General features: G+C 35.5%; 1 protein-coding gene across 3 annotated transcripts; it reads right to left on the bottom strand.

The window, feature by feature from the left end:
- Positions 1 to 8,399: 8,399 nt before the first annotated feature.
- Positions 8,400 to 12,859, bottom strand: LOC114179394 (uncharacterized tRNA/rRNA methyltransferase slr1673). 3 transcript variants are annotated; one of them, XM_028065720.1, is made up of 5 exons: positions 12,623 to 12,859; positions 10,849 to 11,165; positions 9,817 to 10,108; positions 9,168 to 9,218; positions 8,400 to 8,860 (listed from the first exon to the last, which is right to left on the bottom strand). In XM_028065720.1, exons 2-5 carry the CDS (start codon positions 11,097 to 11,099, stop codon positions 8,468 to 8,470), a joined length of 987 nt encoding a protein of 328 aa, XP_027921521.1. In that variant the 5' UTR covers positions 11,100 to 11,165; positions 12,623 to 12,859; the 3' UTR covers positions 8,400 to 8,467. The 3 variants fall into 3 exon arrangements, with proteins under 3 accessions (XP_027921521.1, XP_027921523.1, XP_027921522.1); XM_028065722.1 differs by having other exon boundaries at positions 10,849 to 11,123; positions 12,623 to 12,830; XM_028065721.1 differs by having other exon boundaries at positions 10,849 to 11,150; positions 12,623 to 12,829.
- Between the last annotated feature and the right edge of the window lie 4,499 nt (positions 12,860 to 17,358).

Raw genomic sequence — 17,358 nt, 5'->3', positions numbered from 1 at the left:
CTACCATCCTGTAATGAAGAAAGATTAAGATGTAAAAGTATTTGTACCTCTTCTTTTGTACACAGCAAAATTAAGATCAGTTTCCTCATGATGGTAAAATATGCTAAAGAAAATCAACTAAATATGATAAATGGAGACAATATCATGAGGGAAATTTACAAATATGATAAACTTAGCTGAAGCAGTATGTGACTTGTCCTCATTATTCTCTAGTTTTGACACAACTCATTTGCCTCTTCCATGCGAGTAGAAAGATAGAGTTACAATCTGAGATAATAAAAAAACAATCGTTTAATCCATATTGTACCTTCAAGAAAAGTGAAGCATAATAAAAGTGGTGTTAAAAGGTATCTTATCCAGAGGCAATGGAATCGGCTACAAGGCTTCTTAATAACTGAAAATCATGTAGAATGTGATATTTTTGGGACAAACATGTAAAAGAGGGATCAATTTCTTCTCTTTTAAATTCCAACTCAACATAATAACATGCCAAGTTATACCAACCTGATTTTGGAACACAACAATTTATCATTAAGCAATAACCGCTTTATCCATGAAGGCTTCTCATATTCTCCAGTTAATTATGTTTTCCATTGTGAAATTGTTGAGTCCAATGCATTTAAAGAGGTTAATGCCAAATTATTTCCTTCATCCTGTAACAGATAACCTAAAACAATTTGAATGTTCTTGCATTTTCTCTCTAGCAAAATATGGTAATTACAATAAAAACACCTCCATTAACAAATAAAGCATAACAATATAACTACTGTTATAGATACTTAAGCAACAATTTTTTTTTAAATCAAAACATTAGAGACACTTCTTGTTCTAGATAATCTAAATCAAGCAAGACAAAGCAAAACTAAAATGTATGCCGACACCAACTAAAAGTGGCAGACTTATGTAATAGTGAGAAGGCTAAAGTGAAGTGCATTCCCTCAATTTAAAGGTGGGAATGCAAATTTTGGTCACATATTAGCACACTTTCGAAAGATAATCAAATTCCAAAACACTATTGAGCCTAGGAATTTCATCAAACAAGTAATGGGCAGCAAAAACATCCCCAGTCACAAAATACATCACCATCAAATTATTACCCATAATAAACTTTCAGATGATCAATAAACCTATGTAAATATAAGGGTTTCGTGAAGTTACCAGATTATTTCACAAAACCAACACCCTCGCCCTTACAATGCCCGTCAGAGCCAACAACTCTGACACCGAAGTCATGAGCCCAATGCATCTTCAGGGTCGAACACCCCAACCACTTCAACGACCTTCCACCACCATGCCTTCACCGCCTACCACTCCACTTGGACAGTTGAAAAATTTTTGATCGAAGTAAGGAAACCTTGAACTATTTCTAGGGTTCTGAAATAAAATTTGTGAGTGAAACTATTTTGTATGAAAACGTGAGACGAAATCGCTTAGAGAGATAGATGAGAGGGAAACTGAAAATGAAACAGAGGGGGGGAATGAAAACTTTAATATTTGCGGAGGAGGTCTTAAACCTCTACAAAATATTAAACCCCCTGTTATTATTGTCATTCTAGAGAGCTTACAAGATTATCCTAAATTATATTAATTTGCAGAGGATTTTTAAAACCTTCCCAAAATACCCTCCACTAAATGATAATTTTTCTGTAGTGAAATGTTTCGGTCAAAAGAAACAATTTGCATAATTAGAAATATGCACAGTTTTCTTGAAAAAAAGAAAGAAAGAGAAAACCTCAACGATGGAAACGGTCAAATTACAATACCATTTTTAATTATCCGTAGATTGTTAAAATTCATGAGAATGAAATGACAACTTTTCTATTCTTTTACGAAACACACCCAAAGAAGTTATTTTATAATTTAATTTCCATTTCAACTATTATTGTAATCATCTACTATTTTAAAAAAATTGATAGAACTATTAAAATTTAACTAAATGTATCTTTCAATGTCAAAACATCATTTTTGGTTATAATATATTAACTAAAAACATAATTCTCGACAATATAATATTATAGCTTGAAATAAATGATAAAAAACTATCATTCTCGGTTTTCAAACCTTTCTGTTATTAAAACTGAGATCTGACCTAATTCTTTTACAACTTGAGAGTAAAAGAATAATTCAATGGACAAAGAAAACTTACCGAATAATATTTGTCCAAGTTTATCTTATTATTAACTTTCACATGTGGGCAATATATCCTGACACCTTCAAATTTATTAATTATCATTAAATTTTATTAAAATAATAAACAAAAAAATTAAAAAAACGTAACAAGTATTATAATAAATCTATAATTAAAAAAGTTATACTTCAAGAACATAAACAAACGATATCTATTACGAAAAAAAAAAATTACATAAACGTCAAACACTAAGCAACTTATATGATTATAAATAAATAAAAGTCAAATTAACTAACTTATTAACACAATAGTTCTTCTTCCAAAAAATATGAGAAACTTTGAATTGCATATGATTACAAAAATGTAAGTATCAATGTCATCTTTTTCTAAGATTCCATAAAATCACTTTGATTCAAGAAAAGAAACCATGCATGACAAATTAAAGTAGAATTATTCTCCAACCAAAACCTCCAAAAGTCCTTCCTAAAAGTGTGTTGCAAAGCATCAATGGTCCTTATAAACTTAGCATAAATAAAAGGATGCATCTCTAAAGGAGCTTAAAAACTACCTACGATTTTATCTCGACTTCCTCTAAAATATCATCACATGTAGTTAAACCAGAACAATCCCTAGTTACATCATAAATATTTACATAAAGCCAATTATCAAATGTGACTTGTCATATTACATCCATAAATGAAATGTCATACCCTCTCTATTTTGAATATTGAAAAATTTCAACACTAAAAAATTAGATACATCATTTACTCATATATGCTTCTTAGATTTATTCCAAACAGCTCTTTAATTTAATTTGAAAAACAACATAAGTAAAAACAATTGGAACTTGAAATCTACTATGTTTTCTCATCTTTCAACTCATCTAGATAATCACAATAATGACAATCACTTTAAGCAGAGTACTACAGAGAAAACTTCATAGATTGAACAACCAAATCCAAAGAAAAAAAACTACAAATCTTGAAAAATTTCCTTCATCCATTCTCACATTTGCATATCAATAGAATCGTAAAAAAACAAATGAGAGAAATAGTCAACATTATTTTCGCAAAAAGACATGGAACATAAAATCACACATTTTTTTAATCTCTAAATCAATAATTAAACAACCATACAATAATTTCTAAAAAGCCAAAGTCTTAATTGGTGGCACAACATCCAACCAAATCAAATTCCTCAATCCACACATTTCATATCGGAAGAATAATAACTTTTAGCAATTTTTTGAGAAAGCACACTAATATCACCCATAATCTAATTAAGCACATCATCTTCTTCGGTAACTATCAAAGAAAAAAATCACATAAATTGACAACAAAAAAAATCACATATAAATATTTGTCACCTTTCAAATTATTATGAAAAGTGTTCTCATACTATATTGAGATTATTTAAATTTAAATTTAAATTTAAATTTTGTAGAACTTCTTTCGAGTTAAGGTCCAATATCAGAATATGATGGATTACATTATACACTCTCTTGTTAAACCATTATGTTATTAACATTCAGAACTGACCTTATATGAATATAACTCAGCCCAAAAAATAACTCATGATCAAAGAAAACTATCCAAATAGTTAATATGAATATTTTGTTACATCCTCAAATTATTATAAGTATTTTTGCTCATAGCATAGGAATCAAATTAAATTTTATACAACTTTCAACTGAAGGGGCAATATCAGAATATGATGGATAGAAGTGCTGTTTAACCTAAACTGCAGATGGTGCTTTTCAACTTTTCAAAATCCAATGGCTCATAATTAGTTTATAATTGCACATTAAAAAGGTAAAAAATCAAAGTCATGGATGACTTAGAGTGCCATAAAAACTGTGGAGTAGGGTGAGATGTTCATAATGGATATGTATAATCACATAGCAAAGAGAAAGGAAAAGTGATGAAATAAACCACATGGAAAGCATCTCTAACAAGATCATTGTTTCTTGTTGTGAGGACCACCAAATCTAATATTTCACTATTGCAAATATGCTAAGGAAATTCTTTCAACCTATCAAACAATAGGGGTTTTTTTCCTGCATCTCTAAGTATTTTTTCTGCACCTCCAAAAATTTAAAAATTTCAAAAATACCTTTTGACCATTTGAGCGAAGCCACGTAGATCACACCCCCAAAATTGTTTCTGGATGTCAACTTTCGGAACTCAAAATACATAACCGGATTTCGAAAGTCAAAATATAACCGGAAGTCAATTTCTGGAAGTCAAAATATATTACCGGAAGTCGACTTTGGGAAGTCAAAATATATTATGGAAGTCGACTTTTGGAAGTCAAAATATATCACCGGAAGTCGACTTCCGAAAGTAAAAATATCGACTTCCGGAAATAAAAATATTGACTTCCGGAAATATTTATTTTTCAATACATTAAAAAAATAAAATTATATACATAGATATTAATATTTTTTATTTTATTTTTCAAATATATATTAAGAAGTATGAAAACAAAAAATAAATAAAATAAAAAGTAAAAAAATAAAAAATAAAAAAAATTTAGAAAACATAAACTTTAAATAAAATTAAAAATAGTTAAAACAAAATTAATATTTTTTTAATATAAAGTTTAAGTATTTTTATTTTATTTTTATCAGCACAACAACATTCTTGTGTTTTGGGGGGCCATAAATAGAAGCTTAAGCAACATACATATATTTCAAGATTTTATTCTTGCCCAATCCTCAACATCGTAAAAAAGATTAATTCACAAGGAATTTCAGAAAAAAAGAATAAAAAAAAGAAGAAAAGACTTTTATCGTTCAGGAAATTTCTGGAGCATTTGTGCTGGGGCAATAGACACATTATTCCTCGTTACATCATCAAATGTTGAAAGATAAAAAAAATGAATTTTATGAAAGAATAGATTTTGTTTAGGTGGAGATAGAACGAATATTTTAATATATTTTTTATTTCTAAATTGTTATGAGAAATTGTGTTTAGACTTTAAACTAAATTATAACATATTTTGCCCTGCACTTTACAATACTCATATAAAACATTTTTCTTAGCAATCAGCATATGGAAATTATATTTCAGTTCAATGTGAAATCTCATTTGTCACATGAAAAATAGTTTACATGATGAAAATGATGTTTTACATTAACTTCATAAAATAAATACTTTATAATTTAATTTAGTTTAAAAACGAAAATCATATTTAATTTCTTTTTATTTCTCATTACTGCGTCATACCATCATTATGTTTGCAGCTTCCACCGTCACCGTTGTTACGAAAGAAGAGACAGAATGCTAAAAATAAAAAGAGAAAATACAGAAAGAAACTCGTTCTGGAAAACTCTGTAAAAAACATATTTCATATATTTAAAAATAAATAAAAACACATTTCATGTTCTAGTAATCCTGGAAAACCTGTTCCAAAATACATTTTATATGTTCCGAGAGTTTTATTTAGAAAATTCTGTTTCGAAAATATAGTTTCAAAAATTTTGTTTAAAAACTCTCGATCTACAAATCTTATTCTAAAAATTTTGGAAAGCTTGTTTCAAAAAGTTTCCGGAACATATATTTCAGAAGATAAAATTTGTCATTTTGAAAATTTGGTTGTGTGCAAAGAAATTCGGGGAATGCAGGAAGTAAAAGCCTAACTAATATGTTTAATATACACAGTAATAAACCTATATTACATTTCACTCACTAGAATTGTAATACTAGGCCAAATGTAACAAATTTTAAAATACATATTATTTATTTATCTCAAACGTAACACTAAAAAAAATCAAAATAAAACAAAACCAAAAAGTTAAATTAAGACCTTTTAGAAGACATGCATATATTTCAAATACTAAAAAATGAAAATATTTTATTTTAAAAGATAAAATATATATCTTAATTTTATTCAAAGATTTATAAAATATTTTTCTTAAAACATAAAAACAAAAATATAATATTAGAAAAATTTAACCTAAAAAATTAACACTTTTCTCACTTTAAAACTAAATATTTAGAAATAAAATTATAATCTCATAAATTTTAAAATAGCGTCTAAAATCAATTAAAAGTATTTTAATAAAAAGAAAATATATATACAAACCCTCGTCAGTGTCCATGATATAAAACTTCGATATTACCTAAATCAATTTGAATATTATGCGAAATCCTTTATTCATAAGACGAATTCAGATAATATTTTTTAATCTTCTATAAATTTCTAGCAGAATAGAAACCGTTCTTTCAAATACAAAGAATAAAAAATAAAAAATTTGAAAAGATCAAATTTAATATTAACTCATTTCATAAGAACTTAAATGATATGTAACTTCTAGACCATTCAATTTGGTCCAACCCACACGATTAACCTAGTCCACGTGGACTAGGGCTAAAAGAGCCCACAAAACCAAAAAATCCTTCATTAAAAAAGTTCACAAGGTCTAAGCCTGCCTATTTCAACCATTAACCCTAGCCCCACCATCTCTATAATCGACTTAGACTGACCCATCTAAGTCGTTGAACTAGGTCGGCTCGTATCAATCGTTGACCTAACCAGACACGTCTCAACCTACATCCTGAGCTAGCCCGACCTGTCTAGGTCATGGACTGATTGAAACGTTTGGGTCGTGGGTCCGACCCCACTAGATCGTCTCAATCATAGGCCCACCTCAGACGACGGACAGGACCACTCAGGCAGGCATGTCTCGACCGTGGGCCCAACTATCTTAGGTGTCAATGTGGTAGAGCTTACCTTGGTCGTTGAACTAACCTGTCTCGATCGTCATTTGCCCAGGCTGACCCACGACTCGCCCTAACTAAGCATGTTTAGGTCGTGGGCACAAGCCGACCTGAGTAGTCAACTTGGATTAGCACGTCTCAATAGTGGGCCCGACACGGCCATCGTGGCCATTGGCCATGTCGGATCATCGATCGTGAGTTAGTGCGCCCGCCCGCCTCAATCGTCAGCCCAACCTATCTCGACTATTTTTCTAACCCATTTTGGATGTCAGCCAAGGCTAGCCCGGGACTACCCGTCTAATTCGTCTAATTGGCCTAACCCATTTCAACAATCAGCCATGGATGCACCCAGACTCGTCTTGGCCATTTTCCTAGTATGGCCATTATGGATCATAGGACTGGCCCGACTTGTTTCGAACGTTAGCACAACATGTGTCAGTCGTCGACCGGCCCATCAACCTAGATTGATTGTCTACCTATCTCGCCCGTCAACTTGGACCAGCCAATCTCGGACGTCGACAAAACCCGACCCGACTCAGCCTGTCTTGCTCGTAAACCTAGCCCGTCTCAATTGTTGACCATGGTCGTTCCGTCTCAGTTGTTAGCCATATTAGCCTATCTCTCGACTGTTGGCTCAACCAGGCTTTTCTTTGGTTTCGGACTAGCTCAGCTCGTATCAGCGATCGACTCGTCCCGACGCATCTCGACTTTTGGCCCACCTCGGTGACCAATGACATACCCGTCTAGGTTAAGTAGCTAAGCCGACACTATTAGGTTGTCGGCCCAATACAACCTTGTAGACCGTCAGCCCAACCCGTCTTGTTGTTAGCCATGCCGAGCCCATCTTAGCCATCAGCTTGAGCCAACTTATGTCGTTAGCCTGGCTTGGCCTATCTCGACTGTCGACCATGCCCGACTTGTATTGGTCATTGGACCAGCCCGACTCGTCTTGATCGTCTGCTCTAGCCAGCTTGTCTCTATAGTTTGTCCAAGCAAGCCTATGTCTGTTGTCGAATCAAGCCGACTCGGCCCGTCCCAATAGTTGACCCAACCTAACCTATCTCTGCAATTGACTCGAGCCGACTCCTCTCTACCATCGGCCAGGCTAACTCGACCTGACCCATCTTGGTCGGTTGATCCATAAGCTCATTTGGACGTTGGCTCAGCCAAGCGTGTCTCGACTGGCTTGGCTCGTGTCGATCTTTTGATTGACATGGCCCATCTCGGTTGTGGGCCTGGTTTTGCCCCTCTTAGTTGTGGGCTTGTCTTGGGCTGTCGGCCAGGCTGGCCTAAACTGAGACAATCGACCTGTCTTAGTCGTCAGTTCGGGCGACTTGTCTTGGCTATAAGTCTGCGCCGACCCGTCTTTTCCTTGTGCCCGAGCTAGCCAGTTAGTCTTGATCTTCAGTCTAGACCTACCAGACATGACTCAACATGATCTTGGATTCTGACTTAAAGTATTGTTTTTATGGGTGTAAACCTACCTTAGCCTTGACCCTAACCCACTTGAGAGGGGGATTTGGGGGTGGGGCTTTTTTATGACCCTTTCATTGGGAGCCCCCTAAAGGAGGATGATGAAGCTTATGATAAACTTAAAACATACCATACAAATACAAATTCATTGATTCTTCGGTTGTAGCATGTACAAGAAAATTCCACCAGCAACCGAAACATTAAGCGACTCGTAGTCTCCGGCCATAGCAATGCTCACAAGTTCACAAGCCTGCAGGGATTTTTCTGAAAGACCACTTCCTTCACTTCCTAAAACCAAACACAATGGTGTATCTGATAAGGAATCACACAAGGTTGGAGAGAGAGAGCACACTGGCTTGACCAACTCTTCAAGCTCTGGATGCCCAGCCAGCAACTTCATTTGAAATTCTTCTTTGAGAGACTCCAGATGATTCCAGCTACCAGAAACAACAGGGATCTGAAAGGAGGCACCTCGGCTAGCCCGAAGAGCTTTCTCATTGAATGGATCACAGCAGCCGGGAAGAAGGAAAACTCCATCCTGTCACATGCAAACATGTCAAGTTTGAATTAAAATTAAGAAAGGAATTTTAGTTTTAATATTCAACGATGAAACAAACTACACTGAAATAAGTAGGAAGATTATAATATGGATATCCTAAAGAAACTTTTATCCTAGTAAACAGGGTTAGATGTGTTCCTATTCCCTGAAACTAGTTAAAGTTTAACGTAGCAATCATGTACCATGTCAATAAAACAGGGTTAGAAAATCACGCAGAGGATCAGTAGAATGATATGAAAACAATGCTCCATGACCCTATGCCCAGGGGAGGAAGATAATTCCTTACCCATCTGAAGGCCACAGCTGATCTGAGCAATGTACCAAGGTTGCCAGGATCCTGCAGAAAACAATTCTCAAATATCACTTATGCACATAAAGTTTTTGAAACCAACAAGATTCTCTCAATGTTTACACTTTAAACATTCACATAAAATAACACAGGACAAATAGATTATTCAATTCTTTATCGTAATTGAAGTCCATGAATATTCTACTTTCCTGTATCCTATATGCAGGATGAGGGGAGCAATGATTATGGAAAACTGGAGATGATTATAAGCTTCTTTTGAGGAACATGAACTCAAAATATTAATTTTATTATTTTTCTCTGTAAAAATTTAGAATGTAGACTATAGACCTATGTTTCATATTCTAGCCAGAACATGATCATTGATAAAGATTGTACAACCTCAGCAAGGGAATTTTTTATTGATAATTGGTAATTCAATTTAACTTTGCGGGGTTTCCAATAAGAAGTATATAGCGTCCCTACATTAATCAGAAGTGCAAAAATTGACTACATAGAATCAGTGGCAATATTGACAAAAATAAGTAAAACCAGGACAGTGGTGCCACCATCCACAAACAAGAAAGATGATCAGGCAAACATTCAAAGACCCAAAATGGTAAAGTCAAGAAGTGACATTATGTATCACCTGAATCCCATCAAGGACTAGTATCCGATGAACAGATGGAAACAATTTCTGATAGTTCTTTTGATCATCATCAACATTGAAAAAACTGGCAGGAATTTTCATAAGCGCAATTGCATCTAGAGAGTCAGTAGTTTGCAGCCCTGAAAGCTTTCTCATCACTGTGGAGCTCACACGCACAATAGAAGCAGTGGATTGATCCAACCCATCAGGTATCTCAGCTTTGTCAGGAAGAATTAAACAATCCATTGAAACACTTTCATCTTGTAATGACTCTTGAAACCTGCGGATTTCTCTGCAAAAAACAATTATATATCACTCACCCATGCAGTTTTATTCCATAATTTTAGTCATGAATAACATCCATACTTTAATTATAGAGAAAAGTTCCATATAAAATAAGTCCATGCTAACCAGCTATAAAAACTAAAAGGGATGAATCAAGCCATATTCTGCCTGAAATTGTAGTTTTGTACATATTGATGTGATATCCTAAAATGTAGACAAGAAAAAAAACAAGCAGGTTCAGGTAAAAATTTATTTCAGTACATTATTTAATCAATAATACTATGAAGATTGGAGCTCAACCGCATAGGTTTCCACTCTTCATATAGTTTACAACTGTTTAAGCTTAGTTAGGACAATGTAACTTTGAAGTTTAGTACCTGTTATCAGCTGAATAATTAGTGAAAGCACATGCATAACAGGAACTTGTCTTGGCTAATGAAAATAGCTTATGACTTCAATATAAGTTTTTTTTACCTTATTTCCACAAGTTTCTATGTAAAGCTTTTCACAGCATGCTCTCTGTAGCTTGTGTTTATTAATTATCAAGTTAACACTATCTGAGATAACATGTTCCTCAAGTTGCACAATATCTCAACCAAAACTCACTAATTTAATTTTTTGAAAGATTGGAATTTGGAAGGCCATGTAGCTTAAAATTACAAAAGGGTCACTGCCAAAGTACCTCAACCCACCAAAAGGAAAGCCAGAAAAATAGATTCAAAGAAAAGCAGAGGAAAAACGTGAGACCTGATAGGGGTAGCACCGACAACGAGAGCAGAAGCGTGAGCGCGGCGATAGGAAGAGGAATTGCGAAGCTTGAGGCAGTGCTTGACAAATGGGTTAGAAGCACTGGTTATGAGCTTGGCTTTGTCGTCGTGAGAGGTTCCTTCTTCTCGTTGCTGTAGCTGTTGCTGTTGGGGCGGTGGAGTGACCGAAAGACTTGGCTTAGAACACCATATTTTTTGTGTATGAGGATATAAAATGGAAGCACATTGCATTTCGGTCTGTGTCTTTTTCCACTGCTGCAGATTTTATTGGCCAAATGCTATCTATTGAATTTAGCCCTAACACCAAATTAAATAATTTGTAGGACATGTACCCAAAAAATTGAGAGAAATAAAATTGACTTACATATCAAGAATTGGAGTGAAGGATCTTCATTATTGAGATTGAATGTAATTTATTAAACTTTTTATTTTTATTTTTTAGTATATTGTATTCAGTTTCAATCTTCTACTTGTAATTTAATATTGTTCTTCAATGCTTAGCATAAGTGAAATTCTTATACCATTCTCTTTCTCAGTTCTGTATTATTGTCTTCTAGGTACCGTTCTCTTCTCGTATTTTCTGATAATGATATTTTAAATATTTTTATTGATTTATTTTTTCTCAATTTCTTCATACCCTTTTATGACTTCTTTTTTCAATTCAATGACAGGGTCCATTTCCACTTGTTGAAGAGGAGGTGAAATCTAAATGCTCAAGGGTGAATCTTGATGAGATCTCAAATACATACGTTAGATGTGTACATGTTGGTCCTTACAATTCACTTATTTTTTCTTCAGCCATCACGAGTCCCAAATTTTAATTGGATTTATTTGTTTCCCTATTGGCAGTAAATGTGAGCTTTTTTACTTTATACTTTATTCTTATCTATGTATTTATATGATAATTATTTTCATACTGATATAGAATCGAGTTAACATCAGGATGCATTTGTTTCTTTATTAGGATTCATTTAAGTTTTAGTTACTTAACAGTATCTTTATTGAAGTGGCATAGGCATGAACTTCTTGAAAATTCTGGCATTCTGGCACACAAAATCAATTTACAACAGCATTCTTCTGTCAGGGAGTTCTTTATTAATTATAAATAAATTACTTCAACCTCCCTTCTGTTGTTTATCCTACTTGCTCGGAATCCTCAATTTGTGAAACCTATACGAAACACCTATTCCAAATTTATGTCACGCCTTATTTTTGAATAATAGTGACAAAACACACCATTGCAGACTTGTACTTGATTGTGAGAATTGTTTGCAACCAACCAGAAGAGAGTTCATGGCAATCAATTTGGGGCAGGGGAATGTGTTTGTCCTGCTATACTACTTTCACAAAGAATGATTTTTACGTGAATCACTAATTTTTTACTGGGGAACAACGCATTACACTGATTGTGATTATAGTGTATCATGCTTTTCACTTACTGCATGAATAACACTTTCTCTAAAACAGAACCAAGCATGAATACGGGAGCAACATAGAAATAGGCAGAAAAGACACTTTCCCTTACTGCACTGAAACATTGAACCAGGCAGAGAAACCCCTTGCCATAAACAAACTCTGCACTTTGTATAACACAAATTGTATACCAAATCACCAAATCTTACCCGATAACAAAATGAAACCCAAATCCCAAATTATAGATACAAAACGAAAAGTAATAAAATCAATTTAAAAAAATTAACCAAAACAGGAGGAAAACCCTAAATTGCATACCTCAGAGTGTGAAACATACTAACCTTTTATTCACTATTCAAGAACTTCATTGAGAGGAAGATGAACAGAAGTGAGACGGTGATGTTGAGAGGGAGGAGACGCACAAAAGTGAGGCGGTATGATGGTGCAAGGAGGGAGGCGCACAGAAGTGAGGCGGTGTGGTGGTGTTGAGAGGTGGTGCGGTGGTGTTGAACTGTGAAGAAGATTCAGCCAAATTCGTTTAAAATACCAAAATGGTTTAATTACTTGTAAGGTATCCGTTTCTTGTTAGTATGTCAAATCGGTACTCGGTTTTAAAAAGGTGACAATTGTATATCTAAATACGTTTATGTGCATCAATCGAGTCCATTCTATTAAATTGTGACAAATGACGTTAAGAATGTGATGATGTGGCAATTGTGAATGAATACGTGTCAATTTAAAAAGCACTTGTGACTGAAAAAATAATTGTACTGGTTTGGTATATTTAAAAATCAGTGTTGTACCCTAATTGAGGAATTAGGTTTTCGCTAATTTCTTCCTCTACTTCATCTCTTTTGCCTTCTTTCTTCTATTATTTTGTAGTTCGTTGTTGATTTGAAGAGGTCATTTTTGGTGAATCTGCAATGTCTCGCAATGAAAGGTGTTCATGTTCTTCGTGGGATTCGCAAAAACAAAGTGTCTCCTCCATTGATGGTTCGTATAGGGTGTTGGGTGAATCCCCTTTTTGCTTTGGTGGGGAGATTGTTGTGTTGAGAGTGGCTAAAACAGTTAAGAATGCTGGAAAACAGTTTTGGGGTGTCCTAATTATAAGGTTGTAGTAGATGTATGACTTTAATTTAATTTTGATTGAATCTTTAATTAACATTGACTGTTATGTATTATTGTTGGATTCTTGATTCTTGCAAACAGCAGAGTGGTGGGAATGAGGTATTTAAAGGGTGCAATTACTTCAAATGGTTGAATGAAGATAATGGAGATGAAAAAGATGCTACCATTGGGAGACAAAGGAGAAATATTTATACCCTGGAAAAAGCACTTGTGATTTCTGATAAATGGGTTAAAATTTTAAGTGTGATAATAATGTTTTTGCTTTTCGTTAATGTAATATTAGTTTGCAAGTTAGTACAAAAGAACTGCTGAAATGTTGTTAGAGTGACTATTTCAGTAAATAGCAGTGTAATGTTGTAATGAATTGTTATTGAATGAATGAGAAGTTTGAGTGATATTGTTCACTAACTCAGTTTTTGATTTATTCACACTTAACAATTTTTGATAATGAAGATAAAGTGCCCATATGAGAAAACAGATAATATTAAAGTGGTTCAGAATGCCATTTGACTACATAATATTGTTCTTAAAAAAATTTGTAGTGAGTTTGTAAATAACAACACTAAGTAAGGTGCTTCCAAAATAACATTACTACATTCTAAAATAACAACACTGATTTTGTAAATAACAACAAATACATATTAGTGTTCCAAAATAAAACAATTGTTCCCTAATTTCTTCATGGCTTCGTGATTGGTCCCCTCCTAAATGACAATTTTTCTCTGAAAGTGGTTGTTGTTGTTGGTTGAATTAGATTGGTTGAAGTAATCTGACTTGGTTGAGGTACTTGTGTAACATCCCTAGGGAATATTACTTAAAAAATAAATATTAAAATAAATATTTAAATTAAATAATCATCTCGATAAAATTCCCAACGCGGGAAAAATTTATTTCATTAAGTTTTCGCGCCAAAACTCATAACTGGTTCATAATTCATTACAAGTTCCCAAAATTTGCATTTAAGCATAAATTACAATTCATCAAAACCCTAGCGCTACTCCCATGCTAGCCCCTCACTCCGCAATTTGAACATCCTCAGCACCACCTGCATCAACATCTGCTCCCGTGTAACGAATTACACGATCATCGCCACACACAAACAGAAAGGGTGAGCTGAGAAAAATAAAATAACAAGAATATAACCACAAGATAGTTCATTTACCCATCTTAATCATTATCTATAAATCTTGGCCAAGACCTTAACCCCAAGACTTAACAGTCTTCAAGTCATACAATTGGTTAGCCTTGGACTCGGGAATCTGATGCTCACACGAACCTGCCCGCTCGTGGTCCTGCCTCTACGAACCTCCCCGCTCGTAGTCCTGCTCTACGGACCTACCCGCCCGTAGTCCAACACATGTGATCCACCAGCCCCCGTACCTCCCCGCACGTGGCATCTCTCAACATGAGCACGGAACATACGAACCTCCCCGCTCGTATCCCCACGTGAGAGTAACTTGATATGAACCTCCCCGCTCATATCATCACATGTCACACCATCCATGAACCTACCCGCTCATGGCACAGCATCTCCCGATCCAAGCAAAGCATCAGTTTCAGTTAAAGACAGCACACCACAATACACAGAACAACAGCGTTTCCGCCTGGCCCAGCCCACACGCCGCCATGCAAAATTGCTCCAGACCGCCTGGCGGTATTCACCTCCCGCCAGACGCCAGCGTGCTCCCAGACCCCACTGTTTTCTCGTCATCGCCTGGCGGAGCATACCGTGCCGCCAGGCACCTCTCAGTGCAGACCCTCTCACGCTAAGGCTATCGCCTGGCGGCTATCAGTAGACCGCCAGGCGCCATACCAGAACATCCCTTTTCTGGTTTATGACACTCCAGTTAATCCAGTTTACCATTTAAATCCCTTCCATAGATCGCATACGAACCCCAATCTCAACCCTCGCCTAGGCGAGCCTACAAATCTCATATGTAAACAAGTACATGTACCTCAACTAGTCTATTGGTTACATATTCACTCTTATGGACTAATAAGGACTCCTCCCTATGATTAGTCTACCCCTATCGTGGTTAATCCAGTGTTTATACACTACTCTGACAATTCCATCTGTCCAACTCTTCCAAGTAATAAGAACATCGTCCCAACAGTGACTCTCCATACATTCCACGAAATTAACTATAAATCTAATCCCTTACTTCATATCATTGCTTCCACCATACTAACTAACCAATGCATAAGCCCTCTTAGTACATGCTCAATTCCTTCCCTTATTCTTAACTAGCATACCAGAACGCGAGTCTTATTTTCATTAACAAAGTATGTTTACCCCTCCCACACTATTTATTCATATTAAGTTCCATATCTTCATCAACAATTTCATCTCTTATCGAACATCAACAATTTCAATCTCACTCCGCCCTTCTATTCGTATTTCGCATACTAGTGTGTTCCACCTTCTACCCTTCTCTCGCCTTACTACAGCGCCACAGCCACCTGGGTTGCCACACAACATCGCCTGGCGGTCTGCGTAAGGTTCGCCAGGCGGCATACCAGACGCAGGCCCCCTTTACCCGTTTTTCAGCATCATCCACAGTTCCAATTCTCTTCTCCTCTTTTCCAATAAGTGTTACCTCACCAATTTCGACATTTTTCAATACACATCCTTGTAACCAATTCACCATACACATATCACACTTCAATTCGTTTCTTAATTAACCCTAACAGTCCAAGGTTCACAAATTCCATTGGTTTCAACCCAACCTTCTCATATATGAAAATTTTGATATGATTTCCCGCACTCCTCAACCAATTCAAGACCGTAATTCCCACCACATAATTATATAAACTCAAACAGACTCGACGACTCATCACATCCATATAAAACAGCAGCGAAACCATTAAATCAAACGCGACAGTGTCGCACCGCCTGGCAGAAACTCATCGCCACCAAGCGGTTCATACCAAAACAAGAACAGCACAAAAGAACTGATGTGTCGCCTGGCGGTAGGGGATGAACCGCCAGGCGGTTTCTGGAAAAATCCAGAAACTCCAATGCAACAATGCGTGAAATCAGTAAGCGATCGTGTTATAATACAAAGCATAATGCAATAATTCGATTACAAGCACACAAGACAAGCAAGCAACTCCCCTAACCTGGATTCCTTGCTCCAAACACGAATTGGTGAGTGTGCTTTGAAGTAAAAACCTTCTCCTCTCTTGATTTGTACCCTTTACACCGTTCTTCCTCTCAATTCCTCTCTGTAATGCGTCCAGACCAGATGTTCTGCACCCAACGCCCACGCTCCTGTCTCAATACTCCTCCTCTTGCTACTTCTCTTCCTTTCCTTTACTAACTACCTCTCTAATTACCCCTTTTTCCATTAAACGAAAATTTAAGTAAAATAAAGCTTTGTGATTAATTAAGCCGCTTCTCAAGCTACGTCCAGCCCTCTGAATTGCCCATTCATTGGCTGCTAGGGTTCTCAAACCCCTTCATATTCATGTTAATGAAATTTAGCAAAAAGAAAAGTAAGTTAGTTCTCAACAAGGTTTGAACCCACACTCATGCACATACCAAACCAAAGCCAAACCATTCAACCAATCTAGATTTCATGATAAATCCTACAATTTTAAGAATTTATCATGACAACACTCATCCAATATAAAAACACACAAAAACACATAATTTAAATAACATCCAAGTGGCACACATAGGACTCGAACCCAAGTCCTCACACACAATAAAGTACTCTCAACCACTTGAGCTAGTACCTTTCCATGTCATAGCTCCCCGCATTTATTGCTTTAAATATTCTCACTATCCGTTCTAATTAAATAATTAATTAAATAACTATTTAATTTTCCCGGATCTTACAACTTGAGTCTGTTGGCATGAAGAATTTTGGGTTGGCTGGGTAGGGTGACTTTGTTGTTGATTTGTTGCTGCTGGCACAACTGGTTCAGATGCAGTAATCTGACTTTG

Source organism: Vigna unguiculata, chromosome 3, assembly GCF_004118075.2.
Source record: "Vigna unguiculata cultivar IT97K-499-35 chromosome 3, ASM411807v1, whole genome shotgun sequence".
In the NCBI taxonomy this organism is placed as follows: domain Eukaryota; kingdom Viridiplantae; phylum Streptophyta; class Magnoliopsida; order Fabales; family Fabaceae; genus Vigna; species Vigna unguiculata.
The sequence above is the reverse complement of the archived record's forward strand: the minus strand, read 5'-3'. Positions and strand labels throughout refer to the sequence as shown.